The 17,904-nt window shown below is 54.6% G+C and overlaps 1 protein-coding gene across 3 annotated transcripts in view; it reads left to right on the top strand.

The window, feature by feature from the left end:
* Positions 1-17,904, top strand: part of dyrk1b (dual specificity tyrosine phosphorylation regulated kinase 1B) — a 45,290-nt gene that overhangs the window by 17,863 nt on the left and 9,523 nt on the right. For 2 of the 3 annotated variants that reach the window (XM_088905381.1, XM_088905382.1), the window contains exons 1-2: positions 311-1,001; positions 17,581-17,726. In XM_088905381.1, the coding sequence (XP_088761507.1) occupies positions 863-1,001; positions 17,581-17,726 (285 nt within the window). In that variant the 5' untranslated portion in view covers positions 311-862. Of the gene's footprint in view, positions 1-310; positions 1,002-17,580; positions 17,727-17,904 lie in introns of those variants that run through there. The other variant, XM_088905383.1, reaches the window with a different exon arrangement.

Consider the following 17,904-nt stretch of genomic DNA (forward strand, 5'->3'; position numbering starts at 1 on the left):
CTCGCCGCCCGGGACTCCGAGCCTTCCGCTCCGAAGAGTGGCGAGCAGCCCCTCCCCCCACCGCCTCCATTTTTCCGTCGTTCCCGGGATACCTGCGCCCCAGAGCGGGCTATTTTTAGCGAGAGGCATGGGGTACAGGCGGCGGGGTGGGAAAGCGAGGAGACCCTAGCCCCACGCCGCTCCGATCGCCGGCGCTCTCGGCCTGCGAGCCCTGTCCTCCGCGGCGCCTCTCCATGCCTCCAGTGCCTGCGCGTCCCCGCTGGAGCAGCAGTCCGCCCGCCGGCACGACCCCGGCCGCGTGTGGGCGTCCGTCAGAACGTGAGCAAAGCGCGTTTTCACCAAATAGTCCTGTCCAGAGAGCTATCTTGACACATAGGGTATAAATAGAGTGGAAATATATATTTTTATTTTGTATATCTCGACAGAAGCGTTGCCTAAACAGAACTCATTGCCTTAGAAGACGCGCGGATTCGTCCAAACTTTTCCCTGCTCGGGGGATTTTATTTTCAGGTGCCTTTCTGTCTCTGTCCCGGTGTGGCCACCGCGGGAGGAGCGTCAGCCTTTCGCCAGAAGTAAAGGAAGCTAAAACTCTTGCTCTTGAACAACAACAACAAAAAAACGCTTTTTTTGTGCTTTTTCCTCCGTTGTCAACGCCGCTGGATGTAGCAGATCGCCGCATCCTCTTCAGACTGTTTCCGGGATTGTATCGTTTGTGTTTCGAGGGAGGATTATTGTTATTATCGCCATCGTACAGTTTTTCTCCCCCCTCCCCTCACACCTCCCCCCGAATTGTACTTCTGTTTCCGATTGCGGTCGCGCCAGTTCTCCATCGGGGTCCCGCGGTGACGGAAAGGCGATTCCGATGGTGATCACGTCGGCCGTGGACGAGAAGCCCCAGCCCTCAGCGAGAATGGTCGCCAGCGTGCAAGCCGACTGGATGAACAGCCAGGAGCCGGGCAGATACCTGCCGCAACCGCACCTGCTCAGCAAGGCCTCCCGAAGTCAGTATCCGAGCCGATCCGGGGGTGTGATTTCTAGTCGGGAAATGGCAGGGGCTGGCTGGAAGGCTGCCTCCAGTGGGGTTGGAAATCTGAAAACTGCCCCGTAGATGAGGTCAGTCCTGTCATTGGACTGGCTAGAAATTCAGTGGTGGAACTGAGGGCTCTGCTGGGACCAGAGCCAGCAGGTGTGGGGGACCCTGGGGTCTTCCCCTGCTCCATTGAAGTGGTTGCACTGGGTCAGGGGTGCTTTCCCAGCTAGTGTGCTGTCCTCTTGCAGAGCGCGCAGGTGGGGAGATGAGCTGATCTGGCGTTCCTGGCCTTGTCTCTCTCTCTCCAAGAATTTGATCTTTTCCTTCCCTTTACGCAAGCAGGGAAGCCCAGTGTGTGTGTGGGGCTCTGGTGGGGACCGGTCGTGATGGTAGCCTTTGCCTTCCGTGTTGGAATATAGCCGCTGTACGCAGACACCCTCTCGGTTTCCTTAGCCTGCCTTCGCGGAGAAGCCTGTCGGGTCAGCTGGCGTGGGTGGATCTTCAGAGGCCACAGTCTGTGTTTTAAAATTTGCTGCTCTTCCACCAGAGGAGCCAGGTGTGTCGGAGTCCTGTAGCAGTGGGGGCGTGACCATTCTGAGCAGCAGGTCCCTGGCTCCGGAGAGAACTGGGGTTAAAGGTCGATGGCCTCTGTGGGATGGCATGCCGTTTCTTCTTCCGGGTTACATAGTGACCAGGAAAAAAATAGCGTGGTGGGGGGGGAGCAAATACGTGTTGCACAAGGCACTGAAGCCCGCTGCTGTCTAGATGATTTTGGCATTTCCTGCTTCAGGATTTGGCTTCTGTTGCTGGATCAGGTGGGGGAGTGTGTCTTTGTGTTAGCGGGTCTTGGATTTCTCTCCCAGCGGCCAGTGTCTTGAGTGTAACATTGCTGGGACACAGCGATCGGCCCCTCGGAGGGGTCAGAATGACCTCCAAGCCACCAGTTTCAAACATGCAAGCATTGAGACAGCTCGTGGAGCAAGCAGATGCTCTGCTTTCATCGTAGTTGGCTTAGACAACTTGATCAGGAGCAGCTCACAGATTCGTACGTGTTGGGGGGGGTGAACTGGTAACTGCGCTGAGCACAGGACCTTGGACTGACTTCTGTCCGATTTAGCCAGGATTGCAGCTTGGAAGAAAAGTTCATTTTTGGGGTTATGTTGTTGAACTGGGGGGGGGGGTATAAATGAGGCAGCTGTACTGCGTGCAGAAATGACCTCCTTTTAGGGTTTGCTTCCAGAGATCTTGCCTTAGCGTTGGTTTTCTCGGGTGAAAAGCCCCAGGCCTGGTAAGGTCAGCTGCGATCTGTCCATGTCCTGAGCTCTGGCTCCACGTCCACAGGCAGTGATGGATTCTAGAACTCCAGCTGCGGTCTCCTGCCCCCCCAGGGCCCGCCAGAGGAGACCTGCGGTGACTCCTGGGGGAGTGAGAGAGTCCTTGGCTGTGGTCAGGCTGCACCTGTACTGTGCTTTCGGAGGCGGTCCCTAGATGCTGTCCGGTGTGGTTCTGCCAGCAGTGGTTAGCAGTGCGGACTGGAGCTGGGTGCAGAGTGGGCTCAGTTCGAGTTGAGTCGGGGGGCGTGGTCTGGCAGGGGTCTTGGATTGGGAGAGGAGACGAGGAATGCTGGGTATGGTCTCCCATTGTCCTGGGTGCTCAGGATACAAAGTTATTCTGAGAATTCAGGCTGATCTTGACTAATCCCTATAATTCCTTTTGCTACCTCAGGGTTTAGGGTGCCTGCACTCTGCCTGCTTGTCAATGAAGGTCTTGGGATTTTCATTCGTCTTTAATTATTGCAAATTCCGGTTCAGGTTGAATTTAAGTGATGTTTCATTTCAGTCTGAATTTATTTAGCTCTCCCAGTGGAACAGACAATGTTGCTTATCTTCTCTGGGTGTGTGGTTAGCGGAAGTCGGGTGTCAGTGAGCTACAGTGGCTGTGCCTTCTCTTCTGTCCCTCTGCCAATGTTGTTCTAGGCTGAGACTGGTCCTGGCTGTCTGGCAGTGCTGTCTGGCCTCTGAAAAGGTGAGCTGGCACGCCAGTGATCGGAGAGCGCTTTGGCGGAGCTGTCCATCGCTGGCTTGTCTGGCATCGCAGAAGGGTCTGTGCAGGGAGCCAGCCAGTGCCGAGAGCAGGGCTTCGTAGACAGTGACGTGGCCCCAGTGCACAGCTGCTGTTCATAGTTCAGCTTAACATCCTAAATGCCCACAGACTCCAGCTTGGCGTGAGGGGTGGATTGAAGCCGCTGGCTCTGAGGGAATCATTGGGCAGGAGAGGGACGGAGTCTTGTCCAGGCTTACATGCCTGCATAAGACTTTCACGCCTGTAAGGTGGAGGGACAGCTGCCTGTGGGTGACCTGCCCCATCAGCACCATACCTTCACGATGGCCCTGTTCTGCTTGGTAATCTAACTGTAGACCTATCCTGCTCTGTAAGCGCGAGAGTGTGTGTGTGTGTGTGTGTGTGGTCCCTGAGCCAGCTGTCTCGCTGGTAGGGTCAGGGAGACGCCTTCAGGCTGGGAGCGCTCTACAGTGTGACATGCCCAGCCGGGCTGTGTGGCAGCGGGGGGCACCGTGTGGTCTCCGGAGTGAAACTCGGGGGCTGCAGACCCTCTGAGCTTCTCTGTGCGCTTGGCTCGCCTCTGCTTTCCTTACTGGCTCCGGTGTCGGTTTCGTGAACTCGCTCAGGCACTGGGCTGGTTGGTGTGGGCAGCACCTCTTCCCCAACTGCATCTAGTGGGCGCTGGAGCCTGTGGCAGAGTCCCTGGCACTGCATGAAAGCCCGGAGGAGTCCAGCAGGTTTCCAATCCTAAAACCAGATGGGCTTATACCCCCCCTACAGTCTCCACTTCAGCTGAACCTCCTTTTTGGTTTGCAGTATTCATTCAGGTTGAGATCCTTATAAAATGGGGGGGGGGGGTTGCTCCTGAGCCTCCAGAGCTCCCCATGAGGGTCCTGTGACCTCAAGCCTCCGGTGACAGGAGAGCCGGGGCCTTGCTGGATGGCACTTCCTTCCTGCGACATTCCGTCTTCTCCGGACAGCTACCCGGGCTTCTGCTGCTCAGATTCATGGAGTGCCTCTGTGGTCAGACCTTCGTTAGCCTGCTCTTTCACCCCAGACAGGGGCTGTGAGAGGGGATTGCTGGTGCTCGGATTCGTTTTGTCTTGTGTTCTGCAGTTCCTGCTGATGAAACGTTGGCTCAGTGGTGTAGTGTCCGGGGGGCTAGTGCACGAGGCAGGCTGCGGTGCCCCAGGGGTTAAGGGGGAGTCTCTGGTTCTGGTCCAGCCTGCCCCGTGAGCCCTTAGTGCTTTTTCTGGATCCCCAAAAGCAGCTCTTGATGGACCTGCTCTGATCTTGGCTGTAGGTCTGGGATCTGCATGCTTTTATTTGCTTGTGGATGGAGGGCTTCCTCCTTGTCAGCCTGGCAAAGCCTCTCCAGGAAGTGATGGAAGCTGGGAGCGCTTGTTGTGGGGGTGGGGTGGCAGCAGTCGGCCCCCGGATTCAGAGGCTGGGCTGCAAGGAGATGGGAGCTGGTGCTTTCTGGCTCGGGGCTCCACTGGCCGGGCCGCGCCAGTCGTCTCGCGATGAGACCGGGACAGAGAGCGCCGATGGCTGTGGGAAGTGGGAAGTACCTGTTCGCCGCAGCAAAACCAGCTCCCCTCCTCTGCGCATTGATGGCTCCACGTGGGGCATGAGGCCGGCACCTGATGGCAGGGCCCGCCTGCGGCCTGCGCAGCTGTGGCAGCCCTGGCAGCCATGGCAGCTGGTGCTGCGCAGTCCTGCGGTCGCTCCCGGTTGCAGGACCTCCAGGCAGGCAAATGGCCGGGATGCTGGAGGCGTCTGTCTCCTGTCCTCTTTAACGGGACAGGAGCTGTGATCGTCCCAGGCTCTCCCTTTTCACCTGGCGTCCTCTTTAAGTTTTCCGTAAGGTGGGCAGCAGCCGAGGTCGGTTCGGAAGCCGGGCTGGTCCGTGTGAAGGAGCGAAGCTGGGAAAGCCCTCCCGCAGTGTGGAGGCGCAGACGAAAGCCGGGTGACCCAGGAGGTCAGTCAGAATGGGCCTCCAGCAGGAAGATGACTCTTCGTACTCAAAGGTCCTGGGCCACGCCGACGTGTTCGGTTTCGAAGTTGGCCGGTGACGATTTGATGACATTGTAGCTTAGTGCATCTCTTTTCATCTTCGGCGTTCGGCATTACCCCTCGGAATTGATCCGGTTTTACACCACCATTTAGTTCATCAGGAAAGTGAGGTTCGTCTGGGAACCTCCGTATTCGTTGCCGTGACATTGTCCCTTCTGCACGGGTATCCCCAGCTTTCTGCTGCTCACATTCCCAGAGTGCTTCTGTGGTCAGATCTGTGTCAGACTGTGCTGTCACCCCAGATGGGGCTGTGAGAGGTGATTGCTTGTGCTCTGTTTCTTTTAGTCTTGTGTTCTGCAGGTTCTGCTCATAGTTTGTTAGACTAGTGGTGTTCCTTCGTTTGTTTTAAAACGCGATTCTAAATGTCCTGTGTTTTACGTCGTAATTCCGTTGTGGGCACTACCCCCCCCACGGTTGGCTGGAGCCATTTAAATCAAACGCAGGACTGGTGGCGTTCCTTTACATAAAGGGTGGTGGGAGCGTGGAACAGGTTACCCAGCCATGATGTTGAAGTCAGGATTGACTTCTTTTGAGAAACAGCTGAATGAGATCCTGGGATCTGTGACTTGACTTGGCCTTTATAATGCCAGCCTGCTGTCTTGGTTTACCCTTCACAAAAATACACCAAAATGCGATTTAGTCTGCACTGGCAGGTCCTTGGGTTTTTCAGGGGACGTCCTGCTGGTGTCTCTGAGATTGAGCTCTGCCCTGCTGGCCCCCTGAGTTAACAGCATCTGTGCCGGTCTCGACCAGAGTTCTACAAAAGTTGCAATACAGCGTTTTCTGTTTCTTCCGAATTAACTTAATTCGCTTCTGTTCTTCGGGGTTTGGGCTCGGTAACCATCCCATTTCTGGGTGGTGGTTTCTTGCCCTTAAAGATGTTTTGGGAGAAGTCTGTCCTCTGACATTTTAATCTAAAAGGCATTTGCTTGAGGTGGTGTGGACCTACAGTGCATTAAGATAAGACCTGCTGTCTAAGCCCTAAATAGGATTGTGTGAGGTGCTCAGCAGGGCTCTGAAGGAGGTTTTCTTGAAGGTGAATGAGCAGTCAGCCTGACACTGCCCCCGCAGCGTCCTGAGTGGAACACTGTGGACTGGCATTGTCTCCTGGCAGCTCACGTTGTCCTGCCAGGGACAGGGGAGTCTGTCCTGTCTTGGGCAGACCTTCTGCCTGGATTCACACAGCCCTGGTGCTATTTAGCAGCCCTGACATCATATTTTTTTGCGCCCTGTGGCCAGTTGTCTCAGCCTCTCTTTGCCGAAACTGTTCATCTGCTCTCAGTCTCCATCTGCGTCTGTTGTTGCTGGCAAACCGACCCACGTGTCTGTCTGTCTGTCTCCATTCTGATTTAGCTGTGTCCGAGGGTAGCCGCATCTGTCTTTGCCCGTCTAACATTACAGCCTGCTCCGTTTATTGGTGGTATTGCTGTCCGGCTGACATCTCGGGATATTTTTCTCTTTCTCTAATCTATCTTTATGGCTTTGCAGCTGTCTGTTTACCCAGATCAGGGGAGACTTTGCAGCTCTTTGGCTGCACATCTTTCTGGTTTCAGAGCTCTCTGGTTGTCTCTGGGCTGCCTGTCTGGCTGCTGTCGCTTGTGAATAACTGTCTGATGGACAGTGTGGTCGGTGTGTGTACATGCACATGAAACAGATTCAGTGGGCTGCCTGTCTGTTTCTCTCGGAGGTATTCTAGTTTAAACTTAAAGCCTGGACCCTGCTTTCTTCTATCAGTAAACCAAGTTGTTGACTCATTGTTGCTTGCTGGGACCCCTGTGACCCTGAATTGGAAGAAGATGGATGGCTGGGACTCTGACCAGCTCGTTTATGAAGTTGTTTCTCCCTTCCTTAGATCTAAACCGCAGCCCCTTCAATGTGTTCGACCCTGGTGTGGAATGATACCAGATCGCTCTGTGTTCTGCAGAGGTCCGCTTGCTTACTTTCCTTACACCCGAGGGAGCAGGTGTGTGGAGCCCTGACACTTGTGCAACAGGGTGAGCTCCAGGAAGCTCTTGCTCCATGCTGGAGTGCGACACACTGCTGCCGTGTGTGAATTCACCTGGTGCACAGTGGGTGCGCCCCCAGCTGGAACAGGCCTTGGGGGATTGTGCTTGATCAGGCCACTCCCTGAGATTTGAGGCCACTTTCAGAGCTTGCCTTCGCTGTCTGTCTGCATCCCGGAGCTGAGTTCTTGATCATCTCAACACCAGGACCAACAGAGGCTTTACTGTTCAGACTGCTTTTAATGGGCCATTTCATGCTGCCTCTTCATAGGAGCATCAAAATCTGAATCTTCCGTTTGTTATACAGTGTATCTGAAGTCTGCCATCTCTGTGTGCTTTGCTGTACAAAACCACAGTTTATAGGTCAGTACCCCACTGTGCTGCAGATCGAGTAGAGAGGTGAGAGGTTGCCTTAGTGAAATGAGGGGGTGATCTAGGAAGGCTAGATTGTGTGAGTCCCGAGTGGACACTGGGGTTAACAGTTAAGGACACAGTTAAAGATCTGGGATCTTCATTGACCAAGAAGTCAGGACCTTGGTTTACCTCTGCTTTGATCAACAGCAGCTCCTACAGAAAAGTCGCCATACTGCAGGGTTCTTTGTTTTCAGGGTGTTTGTGCACCCACATCGCTTGTAGCTACAACAACTGTTTTTCCTGCATTTGTCCCGTCTCGACAGTGACATGACCAGGCCCTGCCTTGCTTTGCTTCCGCATTCCGAGTGGAGTACATGGTGCCCAGTGCTGCCTTGACTCATTAGAATAAAAGAGTCAAGTCACCCACAGAGTGTAGAGGAACGGCATGTGCATGGAGTTACCCAGAATGTGCAGGTAGCTTATTATTTAGATTCAGGGGCACCATTGCCATATTGACCCTCGAATGGAAGCAGGAGGATTTCAAATTCAATTTGAAACTTGGTGGGAAGCCATTGCTGGGGCTCTAGCACAGGAGTGATGTGATCACATGACCTTGTCCTGATTCCAGCTGCAAAGTTCAGTGCAGTTTTTTAAAGACTGCTTCAAGTAAGAATGTCAGAAAGGTTAGTGGTAGGATGAGATCATTAATCTTGCCTGTTTTGTAGTAGATAATATAAGTAGGGTCCTAATTTAGTCTCCTTATTAGAACATTTAAGCAACCAAGAGACTGGCTGGATTGTTATCCAGCTGACGATGGGCCACAAGGACTGGGACTGGGAATCCCACCTTTACAGGGCTTGACATGAGTGTGCTAAGCTGCAGCGTCCTCAAGTTAAGGAGGACACTTCAAGGGCATAGAAACTGATTGGAGCTTAAGCCACAGGAATTCCTGCCTTGATTGAAGCAGTCGTCTGTCCCTGAGCTGCTTCAGGTATAGAGTGTGGCTCTAGATTATTTCGTTCACTTGCACGTAGGATTTCTCCTGAGCAAGAATAAGGAGAAGCTGTAGGTGCAGAACGCTGGCCTTTTCCTCTTGGAGCAGAAGGCCACACTAATACCGTATGCAGGTGCCACTATCCCTTTTACTTCATTGAACTTGACCCGACATGAAGAGCCCTTCACCACGGATCTCGTCCTAACGTGCAAGACGAAGCAGCAGATTGAGAGGGCTTGATCTTGAGTTTGGCCTTCAGGGTTTCGGTTTCCATGTGCAGCACTTCGGAGCTGAATTCCGAACCATAGCAGCTGAGATTATGGCGCCTCTTTCGGTTTGCAATACTGTAACTCCATTGCATCATTTTCTTAGCTTGCCTCTTTTCACACCTGCAGTGTAAGTCTCGAGGGGTATACCCTGTGTGATGTACAAAGCCAGGCACCTGCTGGCTGTTCATCCACGGCACTGCCGGAGGACCCCCCAAAAATCAGATACCGTTCTGCCAACAGATGACAGATGAGCCTGTCCTTGATCAGACCAGGGGGAGTCCTGGGGCACTCGGAGCAGGGCTACCACTGCCACAGTGGGGGTGTGTGGAACGAGAAGCAGCTGGGAGTCTCTGCTCCTGATCTATCGGCTGGAATGGACAGGCAGGGACAGGGGGGGCGGGGGAGTCACTGGGAGGAGGTGATGGAGACAGACTGGACGGGTGGTTAGAGCAGCGGTGCTGTGTGGTGAGTGAGGGAGGGGGTGGCGGTGGGGTAAGGGGGACCAGGCGCCGGCAGGAGTAGCACCTCGATGAGAGGAAGAGAAGGTGGGGCACAGACTAGCACACACAGCCGAGGGGGGGGCAGCGTGCGGACCAGTGCATTGGATTGGATCAGAGAGAGGCGGGAGAGTGTGGACTGGCGGGTCGGATTGGATCGGAGAGCGGCGGGAGAGTGCGAAGCGGATTGGATCGGAGAGAGGCGGGCGAGCGCGGACTGGCGGGGCGGGGCGGATTGGATCGGAGAGAGGCGGGAGAGCGCTGGTCGGATTGGATCGGAGGGAGGCGGGCGAGCGCGGACTGGCGGGGCGGGGCGGATTGGATCGGAGAGAGGCGGGAGAGCGCTGGTCGGATTGGATCGGAGAGAGGCGGGTGAGCGCGGACTGGCGGGGCGGGGCGGATTGGATCGGAGAGAGGCGGGAGAGTGTGGACTGGGGGTTTGGATTGGATCAGAGAGAGGCGGGAGAGTGCGGACTGGCGGTTCAGATTGGATCGGAGAGAGGCGGGAGAGCGCTGGTCGGATTGGATCGGAGAGAGGCGGGCGAGCGCGGACTGGCGGGGCGGATTGGATCGGAGAGAGGCGGGAGAGCGCTGGTCGGATTGGATCGGAGAGAGGCGGGCGAGCGCGGACTGGCGGGGCGGGGCGGATTGGATCGGAGAGAGGCGGGAGAGTGTGGACTGGGGGTTTGGATTGGATCAGAGAGAGGCGGGAGAGTGCGGACTGGGGGGTTGGATTGGATCAGAGAGAGGCGGGAGAGCGCGGACTGGGGGGTTGGATTGGATCGGAGAGAGGCGGGAGAGCGCGGACGGGTAGGCAGGATGGGAGAAACGAGGGGGCAGAGGGAGAGACCATGTGGTTGTCAGTGGGTTTGGGAGAGAGACGGTGTGGCCTAGTTATCTCCAAGTACAAGTGGAGGGACAGCCGTTGTGGTAGACAGAGAGGGTGGCAGCGTGGGCGCTTGCAGAAACCACAGTTGGGGCTCCCTGCTTTCTTCGTGTGGCCTGTTATCAGGGGATAAAAAAGCTCTGTGCGTGTCTCTGACGTCAGTGTTGCTGTGTGGTGAAACTCAGACCCAGATGGCCTTTATTAATAGCCAGAGTCTGACTCAGCTTCGAGAGGCAGTCTGAAGTTCAGTCCAGGAGAGGGGGCTGATGGGTTTTTTGTATGCATTTTTTTTTAAATCCATAGACAAACAGTGGCCTCAACCAGCCTCTTCTTATGTAGCAGGTGGTCTGTTTTTTCTCAGACAAGCTACTCCTGGCTTTGGCGTCTCTGCCGGAGCCAGGCACTGAGGTTCCCATTATATCCTCTGAGTACCAGAGCATCTGGGCAGAACTCCAGTACCTAAGGGTGGCCCCCTCTTGTGTCCTCTTGCCCCTGGTTCCAGTACTGGCGTGTGCGTTTGGCACTTGGGGTCCAGGGGCAAGATCGCCTCGGAGATCCGATGGGCTCGGGGTACAGGCTGGCCGTTCCCGACGTGTTCCAGCCCTCGAGAGCGGCGGGGTCCCCTGATGTTTTTAATTTGCGGAAGAGATCCGGTCAGCGGAATCGGGAGTCGCCACACCAGGTGGAGCTCGTGTGGCAGTGCCCACATGCGCGCCGCACCGCTGGGGACCCGCTTGTTAAGCGGGCGTTTCTGTGAAGTGCTGCCCGCTGGTGGCCGGGGCTGGGTGTTCCTCCCACGTTAGTGTCGCGTCGCTTGAGAGCCCTTCACCTTCCCTCGCTGGACACTGCCGCGGATCGCCAGCTTTCGGAGCCTCTCCAGGCCTGCGTGCGTTTCACGGCCGCTTTGATTGACGACGCTGGTTCTTGATCCGATTTCTAATGGGGTGACTGTTCTTCTGTGTTTAGTGCCAAGAAGAAACCTTCGGCTCACTCTGTGCTGAAGGGCGAGTTGTGCGGTTCAGGCTTCAGTCACAAGTTGTTGGTATTTGACTGTTGGTGCTTTGTGTGGTTGTTTTGGGGCTTTATTATCTGTAGAAGAGCAGGACTGGGCTCCCCTTTTAAATCGGATCCACGTTGTGAACGTATGTGCGCGCCTGTTCCTGGGCTGTGCAGCGTGTAGCTGTGGCAGTCCCCCTGTGAGGCGTTGTGACAGAGTACAGGCCTGTAACTGTGACGCCAAGCCCTCACTAGGACGTTCCTCTGGTTAGGGAAATGCTGGACTTGATAGGAGCGTTCCTGTGTGCAGATTTGATTTGATTTGTTCCTGATGTTTGCTGTGTGGTTCTTTGTCCGCTTGCTTGCCGTTTTCTTCAGGCGGGGACAAGATTCTGCTCAGGAGAATGTAAACGGGGGGGCAGGGGGCTCTTACGTGGCGCACGGGCCCAGACCGTACTCCCTCTTCTTTATCCTTTGCTTTCTTGCTGGGCCTGCGAGCAGACATGGCCACCAGCGTTAAGCAGCAGTGCAAATCCAATACCGGCAGGGGCACTGCTGCTTCGGTCGGTAACTTATTATTTTACATCTGAATGGCGCATTTAAGAAGGACTTGCAGAGATGAAGGAATGGCCTGGTTTCCTCTGCTGCTGCCCAGTCTCTGACCGCAGGACAGTGCTTCACATCTAGAGGGACTGAGCACAAGCAGGCTCACTGACTCTCTCCACACGACCCCTGCAGAGCCACACCAGGAGCCTGGACTGGGCCAGCCTGAAGCCTGCCGAGAAACCAGGCCAGTGCCGGAATAGCTGCACCGAAGTAGGTCAAGTATGACTTCAGCGTCGGAGAGAGGGCACGCGCTCCTCTCTCTGACTGTACATGGGATCAAAGCTGGAAGAGTGCGCTTGCCCTTGAAGAGAGATGGCCATCATCTGTCCAACCACGTCCGCCCTGCCCTGCCCACCATCTTAGCTTGGCACAGGGAGCAAAACACGCCTTCGAGCGATCTGTCCTTAACATCTGCGCCAGGGTGGACTTGTCCTTCTTTGTCCTTTGCCCCACCTCTCGTGCCCCAGAGTAGTGTAGTTCAGTGTAGATGGGCACCTTGGCGCCCTGCCATGCTGAATTGTGCCCACCCCTGCTCCCTGCCAGTGGTCGCTCATGACTTCCCTTACTTGCTTTGCCTTGAATTCCCCCGGTTGTGCTGCACAGGGTTTTTTGGGCAAGACTAGAAGCCGATGGAGCTCCTGCTTAAGAGGATTTAAATAAAAAACCTTGACTTAATACCTTGCAATTATATCCTGCCTTTCATCCCAAAGGATCCCCAAGCCTTTGGCCTAAAGGAGGGAGCTTGCCCACCGCAGTGATGAGGGCCAGCTCTCCTGCTCCAGCCAGAGTGAGCAGTTGCTTCGCCTGTGTGATTCGGGGTGAAATTAACTGGGAGACCAACTCCCAGTTGTGCCACTCCAGAGAGGAATTTAGCCAGGACTTCAGGGATCTTTCAGGACCAAGAAATCATCTCCGTTATGAAGGATTGCCAGTCCTGCAGCACGGTGCTCCCACTCGCCAGCACCCCGGGGCACTGCAGTGCAGATATTGAGGGCAGAGCGCCACCTCCTGGTCCGCCCTCACCCCTGCCAGGATCTCTCTTGTCCGGGTATTCCCAGGCCCAGCTTTGCCGACTGTTCTGATCGGGGCCGGTAGCTTCGCACCCGTCTCCTCGTGGCTCTGACCGGCCCGGATCCTTCAAACCAGCAAATCTCTCCCCCCGGCTGTCGCCCGCCGCCTGGCCTGAGCGCGGGAAGGAAGGGCAGCTCAGCGGGGGGCGCTGGTGGGATGGACGGAGACCACTGACCGCTCGCAGGGCCTGACGCAGACAGCCTTGTGGCGTCCCGCAGTGACCTCTTGGGCGTAGAGAATTGGAAAAGTGCTGATGGACTCAGAATAAAAAGTGGGGGAATCCTCTTCTATTCACCTCCTCCTTAGTTAAATTCACTTGTCATTTAGTTTAGTTTACACAGAAGGGGCTCGTGGGCTCTTCAGAGGCTCTTTATTGCCGTTTCACCACATCGGGCAGCGACGTGGCGCCTGACACCAGTGACATTTCCCCTCTGCTGACTAGTTGAAGTGTTCTGGGGTGTCCACAGGTCAGAAGAGCTGAGCACAGTGACGTCGATGCCCCAGTTCAGAGCTCGAGAGAGAGCCTCCCTCTTTTACACTCGGGGTGTCGTTCTGAGCGAGTCTCCCCAGGCCTGGCTGCAGCAGTGCCCGAGCGCTGAGTGGGGCTCCTCTTGCTAACCCTGGTGCGGATGATCTCGGGCTGCCCTGAGAACCGCTGTGGGAGTGGAGGGGGAGCCGCAGGGCTTCAGTCCAAGTGCTCCGGTGCCGGTTCTCCGCTCCAGGGCTTGCAGGAGTTAAAGGTCCCCTGACTGGTCCCGCTCAGGAATTCAGACCTGGGCTGGAATGCAAACGGGGATCAGGCTCTCCAGGGCTGCGGCACACGTTCGGCCTCGGGGGGGCGGCCCAGCTGTGTCCATCACTTACCCGTCCCACCCCAGAGAGGCTCCTGCCCTCCTGTGACCCAGACTCTCCGGCCCCGGTGTCTGCGACAGCCCCCCCCTCCCCGTCGCGTCAACAGCCGAGCTTCGTCGAGCCCTGCAGCTGTGTTTCTCCTTCGGCCCCGGGCCCCGAGTTCGAATTCTGAATTCAATCGCTTACTTGCTTGCGGTACGGAGCATTTCTTGTCGCCGTGTTTCTAAGCAGTGATGGGGGGAGCTGGTGAGACCATGATCCCCTGCCCTTCACTAACTGTGGAAGAGCTTCAGATTCTAACGTGACCAATAGAGGTCAGATTCACAAAGTCATCAGTTCAAGCCGTCTGCGTTGTTTCTGTATAAAGCAACATTACTTCTGTATCCCCCAACTTTTTAAATTGAAGTCCCGTGTCCAGTGATATGTATTCTTTTTCAAACCCGGCCCTCCCCAGGACCTCTGTGAAGTTTACTGAGCCCCGATGTTCAGAGTACTGCTGCAGGCTCCTGGTGAATTCAGGAGGCACTGTTTGGGCCTGCTGCAGTAGGTGTCCGTGCTGTTTTCTCAGAGTGAGGAAAGAGCTGCTCGTGCTGGTGAGCTCACACTCTGTATTGAAGAGTCCCGCTCTGTGAGACAGCAGTGGGTGTTGATGAGCCAGGGGGCGGTGGTCGTGCATACAGCGGCTTTCAAAAGCTCAGATAACTGAGGTTTTATTTTGCTCTGCTTTCTGAAAGGAAGTCATGTGGGGGAATTGTTTCAGTGGTGCACAGGCTGCAGCTCTAGTGGCATCTGTTAGTAGTAGGCACTTCTTGTTTTTGTCTGTGCGGCGTGATGAAACCCCAGGAGCACCCGAAGCGCTGATACCTTCACGTCCTCAGAGTCCGCTGGCCAGCCGCAGCTCGGTCTCGGGGTGCGGGGGCGTGGCGAGCCGCGATGGCGCGAGTTGGTGGCGGGACCTGCAGCAGCCTGACTCCAGCCGCGTGCCGGAGCTGGCTGGGCCCTGAAGCTCATAAATGGACACCAATTGCCTGCATTGTGCGTCCCTCCAGCTAGAATGCAGGAAGTGTGACCAGCTGCGGCCTGAGCTCTTGCTTGTTTTACCCTAACAGGGAATGGAGAGGAGCCGGCGGAGGGCCTTGGGAGAGGTGGGGGGAGGGGGGGTGTCTTTGCCCCTCAGCTGTCAGTCCTGACACCCTCCCCCCCCTCCTATCCCACCTCCACGGCCGGGTGGAGCCCCGGCTGTTGCCATGGCGACGCTGTGAGTGATGGCAGGCAGCTGTGTTTAGTCAGCTGTGAGCAGCAGCAGCAGGCGCGGGGAGCAGAGCATTGTGGGAAGGGCTTGCTGAGACAGCACAAGCAAGGTTTATTTATAGAGGCTTCCCTGTCCGGCCCTTGGATACCAACGACCAATGGAGTGACGGAGGGATACAGGGGCTCTGCCAATTAGGAAGTTAGTGGGGGGGAAGGGCTGGACCAAGGAGGTCCCCCTTCTTTCGTCCCTTAAAGGGGCAGGCGGTCATTTTTCTGTTCCTGTGGGAAGATCCTTGATTGCAGTGGCATGCGTGAGCTGTCGTGATTTTTTTTCTCCCCTGTTGGCACCTGTGTTCCTGCAGCTGTCCGCAGTGATCCCTGCTGAGCTCACACAGGAGGGCTCTTCCTGGGATGGAGGCTGGGATGTGTACCTCTGGATTCAAACCCCATGGGTGTTTTAGAGGTTGGGATCGATGCAGGGCAAAGTAGAACTCGCAGTGACGAATGTGAGCTCTCGCAGCTTTACAGAGAAAAGCAAGTGCTAGAACAGAGTCCCCCGCTGTGGTGCTGTAATTGCTCAGGACCTTGCAGGCCCAGGCTGTAGGCTGGCGTCAATCAGGAGGCAGGCTGCGGTACCTTGTGGGTGTGGGTGAGGTGTTCGGACATGACTGCGGGTCTGGTGTTCTGCAGGAGGTCACGGCAGGCTGCTGTGCTGAATCGGGTGTGGCTGGGGCTGGTGTTGCAGGTGTTGTTTCTCCTCAAGGCTGGGAAGGCTGGAGTCTTGCGAAGGGTCAGTTTCACACCCTGGAAGGTGCGCAGTGTTAAGTGTTTTTTTGTTTCAGTGACCCGTTGACTCTACAACCCAAAAAAACAGTAGAAAGGAACATAAAACACAGTTGATGAGGATGTGGGGGGGATTTAGGCTTGCATCAGGGATCCTGATATCGGAATGTGTTCCTTGACCAGATGCCACGGAGTCACTTGTAGACTTTTGTGTTTTCTTTTAAGGTAAATGAGCACAGGAAAGTCTTGATTATTGAAATGTATCAGTTTTTCTCAGAAGAAGCAGCTTTGTAGATTTTTGGTCCTGTTAATAATCATTTATATTCTGCTCATCTGCTGTGTGGTTTTTCCTAAGTTCAGTTGAAGTGCCTCAGTTGAAATGACATTCATGCTGCAGTTTTGTGATGTTAAAACTACGGCTGACGCTGGCAATCCATCCCAGGACGTGTGTTTATACTGTGACCTGTTAGATCTCTCAGCTGCATTGTGAAGACGATACTGTGCGTCTCTTTGTGCAAGCCCCCACACTCCATTTCCTGTCCTGGAGTTCAGAGGGGGTTTCAGCAAACTGAAATTGTGAAAACTCTTCAGGTTCTGTGTGCCTTCTGCAAGAAGTGGCAGTCCTGGTTGTGTCTGAGGGTACCAGGGCCTGTGTTTACTACAGTATCTTTATTATCTGTGTTATTCTGTATCTTTAGTACAGAATGATACTGACAGTGTGGTATTCAGCACAGTATACCCGTCTGTCCCCAGTTTGGTGTTCAGCACAGTACACCTGTGAGTCCCCAGTGTGCTGTTCGGCACAGTATATTAATCAGTTCAGTCTAATCCAGTGCCTTTTGTAAATACTTTGTGTTGATTTTGAAGCTGCTGGGATGGAGCTGCTCATTCCCAAGCCATGAGTATTGACTGGTTTCGAACAGCGGACTGTGCAGCACTGATTTCCTTCCCCCTCGTATTCTCATCCGACTGTCGGATTTGACAAAGATCAGGCGCTGGAGATGTAAGACAAGGCACAATCAAGAGAATCGTTTCCTCTCCCATGACCATCAGAGCTTTTAATTAGGCAAATTAGGATCACTTCAGCTTTTCAGAGTAAATTTGGAACCTAGCCCAGTTTAATTCAAAAATCCACTTTCTCTCTCTCTGTCTGGATTAGTGCATACAGTTTCAGTATAATTTAGTGTTACGCTTGTTAGTGTCTTTATTGTATTAACCCTCTCTCTCTCTCTCTCTCTCTCTCTCTCTCTCTCTCTCTCTCAGTGCAGTGTTCATGTACTGGAGTGTCCAGTCAGTGTGTCTGTATTAACCCCTCTCTCTCAGTGCAGTGTTAATGTACTGGAGTGTCCAGTCAGTGTGTCTGTATTAACCCCTCTCTCTCAGTGCAGTGTTAATGTGCTGTAGCTGTAGTGCAAGGCGATTATGAAGGAAGTAGGAACACACACAATCTGTATTGCGTGGCTGATTCTGAGGTGAATGAAGTTAAAAGGATGTGGCTGTTTATATGTATTCTTATGTGTCTTCATTACTGCGGTTTAGGCAAGCAGTAAAATAAACTGCCTGGTTATGGATCCAAAAAAGTTGTGTATTTAAGCAAAATCTTGCTCAGAGTTTCTAATACATTTCTAAGATCTTAAGAACATTGTTCAGTTTTAGCCAAATTCCACAAAATGGGGTGAAAGGGTATCTGGTCACTTTCGGGAATTCCCAGCTTCAGGATTAGAAAGTGACACAAGGATCATAACTAAAAACTGAATGGGGATTAATGAACTTAAATGCCACTTAGCTTGTCCTGCTGTCCCGTCGGAGGGTGTCTGTGGTAACACTGTCTCTCCCTGTCTCCCGTCCCAGGCGGAAACAGCTCAGGATGCAAGCCCACGTCCTCCTCCCTCTGCCTGCCTGCCACCCTGGGCTTCTCCCCCGCTGAGCCAACCATGTCCAGCCAGCACAGCCACCCCACCTTCAGCAACATCCACTCCATGGCCGAGCAGCAGCAGGTATGGCCCCCCTCCTCCGCCCTTCCAGCTCCTCCGGAGCGACAGAGGACGCCTCTGCTCTGGGAACAGCACTGGGAGGCCAAAAATCACTTACACGTTATTCCAGTCATTAACGGGGCTTATTCCCAAAGGGCTCTGCAAGGATCACTGTAGGAGGATGTTGAGACTTGGGTGTGTG

This window comes from Atractosteus spatula, chromosome 25 (assembly GCF_055471065.1).
Source record: "Atractosteus spatula isolate fAtrSpa1 chromosome 25, fAtrSpa1.hap1, whole genome shotgun sequence".
NCBI lineage: Eukaryota > Metazoa > Chordata > Actinopteri > Semionotiformes > Lepisosteidae > Atractosteus > Atractosteus spatula.